We start from the raw sequence: 7,101 nt of genomic DNA, 5'->3' as shown, positions 1-7,101 counted from the left end.
TTTACAGCTTTCTCTCTCTGTGTCTCACTATGTGATGTGTGTCCTCCCACTTAGTTCTTGTTGAATTTTTCAAAAAGTTAATTTGAACACGAAAGCCCTAGTCACTGCCCTCCTTTATGGCTTTTTCCAACATCACCTCTCAAGCGTCTTTCTTCCCTCCTAAAAATTACCACAGTTTTCCATACGTGATTGTTTGGGTGCATGGAGAGGACACAAACTCAACAACAGGTTTGACAAGTATGGAAACTTGGTTGGTGTTTGGGCTTTGGCCTTTTCAGGTGGGTTTCGTCCCAAATGGTTGTCATCGATTGGTTTCTTGTCAATCGTAGGTTTGGGTTTCGGATTGGTAGTTTTGTTATTTGAACAAGATGTTGTTTCTTTGCCCATATTAGTCTTATAACAATTTCAAGATTAATGAAATTTTCTTTTGCCGTTCAAATAAAATGGAAACTTGGTTGGACATGGCCCATGTTCGATTCCCTATAATCTCTTATTGGGGTTAAACATATTTCTAGCACCATCCATGCGTGGTGGGTTCTTAGCTTTGGCCCCGACATAAGTGCGGTGGAGTCTCCTACAGATAGTGGTGTTATTTGATGGGACATTAATACTTCTTGACAGAGGTGACGGGTACCATACTTGCACTTCCATTTGGCGAAAAAAGAAAAGAAAGACAAGTAGAAATGTTTAATAATTGATAGTTTGGATCACGATTTTTCAATTGTTCTTTATCAGCAATTTATGGATGGATGGTGTTCGTCTTTTTAACTTCGAGATTTTAAGATAGGAAAATGATAATGCCAAAATCCATTTTGTTGCTGCCAAAACCCAGAATGAATTTACACTTAAATGACTTATTTGTCCTCCTAAATACTAACCCATTAAATGCTAGCACTCTATTATTTTCTATTGTTGCTTCGTCCTCTGTTTCCCATCCCTAATTCTACTATATGATTATTTTATCTTCTTGCAACTCAACTACAAACAATCCCGATTTTATTCTCCTCATTTATATGCCCACAAATCGATTCGAACTGCATTCTCCTTTCTTTACTTTCGAAACACAGTTTTACGACCTTTATACTAGTTGTTCATCTCAAATTTGAAGGAAATCGGCCCACATCTTCTTTAAACCCACGCAACTCAAAAATGGAGAATGCAACTTCTTCTCACCTAATTTGGGTTCTTCAAATTACAAAACATATTCGAGCTTCAAAAACAGCTTCGATTTATAATTAAATCCGACAATTGGCGATTCAACCATTGACGAATCCGTTACTTGAACTAGACCCAGATTCGGATTGGGATTGCTCATTTACATTCAGATTAGGTTTATTCAGAACTCAAGCTCGAGAATTGCTTCAAAAGCAAAGGCCCTGGGGTTTTTTGAAGTGGTCCAACAACCAACTCTGGTGATTTCATTCGTCTTGACTTGACGAGTCAAGATCGATCCAAGCCTGTATGAACGACTAGCTCAGGATTTCTCACTCTCAAGCTTGATGAGGGTTTTAATTAGGGCTGTAAACGAATCGAATAGAGCTGAATCCTATTAAGTTCGGCTCGGATTCATTAAGATACGAAGCTGGCTCGAGTTCGATTCGAGCCTGAATAACTTGGCTCGAGTTCGGCTCGATAAAAAATTTCAAAGCCCGGGTTCGGCTCGGTCGGGTTCGTTAAGGTACTATTCTGGCTCGAGTTTGGCTCGGGCTTGAACATCTTGGCTCAAATTCGGCTCGCTGAACTCAAATGAACCAAGCCGAACCGAATCTAAGTTCGAATTGAGTTTGTTAAGACTCGGGTTTGGTTCGACTCGGCTCATTACACTCAACCGAACCCAAACTCTCATTGATCGTATAGAATTTGGGAGAAAAATAAGTATTGAATTATATATATAACCTTAAAAAATTTTATATTTACAAATAGACCCCTAAAGAATTACGGAGTATTAATTATATTTAACTACAGGTTTGCGAGCCTAACCGAGCCGAATACCGTTAGGCTCAGGTTCGGCTCATTTACGGAACGGGCCTAGAATCGAGGTTCAAGTTCAGTTTGTTTAGTAGACGAACGAGCTCTTGTCGAATCAAGCCTCGAACAGTTTGCAAATGACTTAGTTTATTTACAACCCTAGCTTTAATGGTGTAGGATAAGTTGGGAATGGGGAAACAGAGTAGCAAGGGAGGAAGAAGAAACATTGAAAAGAGGGGGAGTTGGTGTTGAAGGATGGATTAGGACTTACAAGTTACAAGGACAAATGGGTCAGTTACGGATATATTTAGTGTGAGTTTTGAAAGCAACAAAATGAGTTTTGGCACAAACAAAATAGGTTTTGGCATTATCATCTCCCTTAAGAAATGTTAATTGATAGATAGTTTGAGTATATGCCAACCTAGTTAATACATACTCAAACTATAGTGATGCACCTTTTTCTTATATTTTCATTGCATTACAACGTTTTGTCATTGATAATGTGATTGTTCTCTTTTCATTATTGCATTTTGTAATTATCTGAGAACTTTTAGTCTAATTGAGCTTTGCAAGACCCAATTAGGCACCGGCAACATGACACAAGCACCGAGCTGAGAACATACAGGCACTTGCACTACACAACAGAAATTGAGCACGGTATAACACAACACGATTATTAAATAATTGGCCCAGACTATGAACGATATAATTAATGGATAGATCAGGCTCGGCACAACCAAGCATGATAGGCACAATTATAAAATGGTCCGGGCCTACGACCCATTTGACATAGGTTATAAAAATGGGGGGATTTTATTCGATGTCACGGATTCCATTTCTAACGCCAGAATTCTATGATGAACCCACCCGCTATTGCAATTTCGTCTTTAATTAGCGGATCTTCCTACAATTTTTTTTTTTTTGGTCATACATATTAAATGGTAATGAAAGTTCATCTGCTGACTCTGGCAAGTACTGGTAGAAGAATTACCTAACTATTAAGGGGCGTTCCCCCAAACAATTTTGGGCAACAAAGTACGACTTATTTTGGGCAACAAAGTATGACATGTTAACTTGTTTTTCACTCTAAACAATAAGTTATTGGTTAGTGAAAATAACTTGAAATTTGGCAGCAACTTATTGTTCGTTTTGGGATTTCAAAATCCTTGGGCACGGTTTCCAATAATTTTTTTCTATCTTTATCTCTCCATTCACTACTCTCAAAAATTTCAATCAAAACCCAAAACCCAAAACCCAAAACGAACACGGCTGATTCAACAATTTTTCACTCACATACCCATCTAAAACATACTATCAGTGAAAACAACTTGACATTTTTCAACAACCTATTAATTAGTGGAAACATCTGACAATTTATCAACGGTCTTGCTATTGTCAGCCCACTGGACTGACGATAAATACACTAGAAGATAAAGGAAAACACGTACTTCCTCCGTCCCATATTATTTGGACTTTTTCGATATTTGTGTCAGTTTTTAATCGTTTGTATCTTCCAATATGAATCTCCAACAATATGCAATATGGATCTTGTTTAATAGTTCTCGATTAGATCTATAATACAAAGTTTTCAAAATTATACTCCCTCCGTCCCTTTTTAAGTGTCCTGCTTCGTAATTCCAACTTATTAAAAAGACATCATCATTATACCTTTCACATTAACTTTTTCCTTCACTTTCCCTACTTACCCATCATCATTACACTTTTAAAAATGGAATCTACTTTTAGAGATAAAATAGACAATTCATCAACTTTTACCTACTAACTTTACAAAATGGACACTTATTAAGGGACAACTCAAAATGGAATACCGGACTATAAATAAGGGACGGAGGGAGTAAAAAATATCATAAATTGGGAGATATAAGAGTTTAAAGAACGACGCAAATATCGAAAAATACAAAATATTTTGGGACGGAGGGAGTATTTTTTTATACTTTTTGCACTCTTTAATACACATTCACACACTTATTATTGTCAGTCCATTGGACTGATTTTAAAATTTTTCTTATACTTATCAACAACAATTTCTTTCTCGAAACTTATGTTCAACCGACAAAACCCCTAACAGTGGGCGAGAGAGATTGCACGCTTGATATGCAATGAATGCTCGACAAGGAAAATTCATAATTTGTGTACTAAGTATCAACATCACTCAATTGAGAAAGGCGGCCGAAAAGGCAACTTGATCCCCAAAATCCTTGACGTTTCCTTTAGGATTCCCTTCAAACCTTCTCAACTCAAAGTGCTTTAGGTCCACACCTTTTGCCTCCCCACTAATCGCCAAATCAGCCAGTATCCTCCCCACAGCCGGAGCCATCTTGAACCCATGGCCCGAACACCCGCCCGCAATCACCACATCCTTCCCCAAATCCCCTCCCAAGAAATCGATCACGAAATCCTCGTCCGGTGTCATTGAATACATGCAGGACTGTGCCATCACTGGCCCCGAAGTGTCGATCCGATCTCCGAACCTCCCCCGGATCCATTCCTTCAACGGTTCCAACACGGTAGGCCCGGGTCCAGTTGCCCATTTCCTCCTATCAGGGTTGCAGGGTTGACCGCCGTGCACCGCGATTTTGATCAACTCGGGGAACTCCAACGACGGTGTGCCATAAATGTATGGCTCACCGTAGCTGGCAAACGTAGGGAAACCGCCGCGGATGGCGAATTCCGCCTCGTGCCCCTCTTTGATCCTCCAGTACATGACACATGTTTCCAAGGGCATTATCGGGATTTCAACCTTCGCAACCCTTCCCACCAACTTTTTCATCCAAGCACCAGCAGTAACCACACATTTCTTGCCCCAAAACCTCTCCCCATTCGCCGTACACACCAAAACCCCCCCTCTCTCATCATCTCTCTCTATCTCTCTCACTTCCATGCCATCTCTGAGCACAGCTCCGTTTTTCACGGCAAGTGTTTGAAACATGGAAACTGCCTTTGTGGGTTTTATCACGCCCCCGATTTTGCTAACCACGGCGACCCAATTCTCCGGCATGTCGATTCGGGCGGGGAATTGACGGAGTAGTTGGTGCGCGTCGAGGATCCGGTGGGGAACCGAGTTGCGGCCGCAATTGGCAATGACGGACCGGAGGCTGGTGTCGTCGGATGGGCCCATGTCGAGTTGTGGGGTGGGGAAGTAGACCTTGTAACCGATTTCGGACTGGACTTGTTCCCAGAGGGTGAGAGATTCTTTGACCAGGGCGGCGTAGTAGGGCTCGGGGTAGGTGGCGCGGAGGGTTCGGGACTCGCCGTGGGAGGAGCCGCGGTGGTGGAGGAAATCGAATTGGTCGAAGAGGGCAACTTTGTAACCCATTTTGGAAAGATGGTATGCTGTGGAGCTGCCCATCACCCCTGCCCCTACCACTATTGCGTCGAATTGCTCGCCCCAATTTTCCATCTCTCTCTCTCTCTCCTCTCTCTTTACGTTTACGTAATTAGGAGAAAGACCGGCCAATACCCAGTTCAATATATGAATTAGTGAGATGAAGAGAAGAGGTAGAGGAATCAATATGGTCCCAGTCAAGAAATGGAAATTGACAAAAGAAAGGGGTCGGTGAAAGAAACTGCATGTGGTGTAAGTTGGTAGCTGATCTGTACGTAGCTGATCTGTAGTCGTTGATCATGTGACAGAGTGGTGTGCGTTGTTGTGTGATGGTGATGCCAAGGGAGGGGGAGCTTGGTAGAGAGGAAAATTGAGGAGTTTGCTTTGCACCGTACCAAAACGGAGAGAGAGAGAGAGAGAGAGAGAGAGAGAGAGAGAGGGAGAGAGAATTGGTGTCTAGGCTTGGGCTGAACAAGGCTACAGTAAACTTAATTTTTGGAGGAGTAGTAGTGTGTATATATAGATACACCGTGAGTTTTTAATAAGGACCTTAAATGCAGACATCATAATTTGGAGCTTTTCAGGTTATATTTTGATGATCTAAACTATTCAATTTATTTATAACATGTTTCTAAGGGTACTTACGAGAAAATCAACTCAAAATACAACTGAGAAGTGCTTGATCCAAATTTTTTTTTTACATAGAACAGTTATGTTCAAACTTTATGAAAAATTATTTGGATCAAGTACTTTTCTGTCATATTTTGAGCTGACTTCTTGTGAGTACACTTAAAAGCATGTTTTAAACAGGTTAAACAGTTCCGATCATCAAAATATGACCCGAAAATGGAAGGCCCGCATTTCAACCAAATGACGGATCCCTCGTAAGAAGGGGACTACATATATATATAGTAGCGATTATTCTGAAACGCCAGTACATACCATACCAATTAAAAAATCGGTACTTTAACCGGTACGATATTCAGAACATTGGTTTTGACTCGTATTTGACTTAAATACTATGACTTGAGAAAATTGTTATTCAATACTTATTCAGTTGTCCCGTAGTACATTCACGTGGTGCTTCGGATCATTCCAACAATGCATTACATTTAGTTGTGGATCCTATGAGAATGTAAAATGTTTGAGTGTTTTGGAGCATCACATGACTGCACTCTAGAAGAACCGTGAATGATTAGACTTGGTGTTCAACTTTTACAAAAAGTTATTTTTTTTCTAAACGAATGTAATTTCAAACTCAAATATAATAAAAATGAAAAATATTTTTTCAATTTTTTTTGCACCGTTTAAAAGATTTTAATGAAATCTATCAAACAAGATACATATTGGTAGAAAAATTATTTGTGTATACACATAATTTCTGAGCTTGAAATTGTTTTTTTTTTTTCAAAAAATTCTTTTTTCCAGAAATCGGAACACCCCCGAATTGTACTTTAGACGCATATGTTTCCAACTATCTGGTTAGCGGCAACTGGCAAGGTCTCTTTTCATTTCCTCTACAGCTTTCTGTGCCCTCCCACTTTCTTGTTGAATTTTTCAAAAAGTTAATTTGAACACGAAAGCCCTACTCACTGGCCACTGCCTTCCTTTATGGTTTTTTCCAACATCACCTCTCAAGCCTCTTTCTTCCCTCCTAAAAATTACCACAGTTTTCCATACGTGATTGCTTGGGTGCATGGAGAGGACACAAACTCAACAACAGGTTTGACAAGTATGGAAACTTGGCTGGACATCGCTCATGTTCAAATCTCTATAGTCTCTCATTA

General features: G+C 40.1%; 1 protein-coding gene across 1 annotated transcript; it reads right to left on the bottom strand.

Moving 5' to 3' along the window:
• Positions 1–3,284: 3,284 nt before the first annotated feature.
• LOC131304206 (probable sarcosine oxidase) lies at positions 3,285–5,877 on the bottom strand. The gene is made up of 2 exons (XM_058331354.1): positions 4,012–5,877; positions 3,285–3,353 (listed from the first exon to the last, which is right to left on the bottom strand). Exon 1 carries the CDS (start codon positions 5,387–5,389, stop codon positions 4,142–4,144), a length of 1,248 nt encoding a protein of 415 aa, XP_058187337.1. The 5' UTR covers positions 5,390–5,877; the 3' UTR covers positions 3,285–3,353; positions 4,012–4,141.
• Between the last annotated feature and the right edge of the window lie 1,224 nt (positions 5,878–7,101).

The sequence above is a fragment of the Rhododendron vialii genome, chromosome 10a (assembly GCF_030253575.1).
Source record: "Rhododendron vialii isolate Sample 1 chromosome 10a, ASM3025357v1".
In the NCBI taxonomy this organism is placed as follows: domain Eukaryota; kingdom Viridiplantae; phylum Streptophyta; class Magnoliopsida; order Ericales; family Ericaceae; genus Rhododendron; species Rhododendron vialii.
The sequence above is the reverse complement of the archived record's forward strand: the minus strand, read 5'-3'. Positions and strand labels throughout refer to the sequence as shown.

Excerpts from the sequence above, each read along its gene's own strand:
- LOC131304206 (XM_058331354.1), bottom strand. The coding sequence starts at position 5,389 with ATGGAAAATTGGGGCGAGCAATTCGACGCAATAGTGGTAGGGGCAGGG.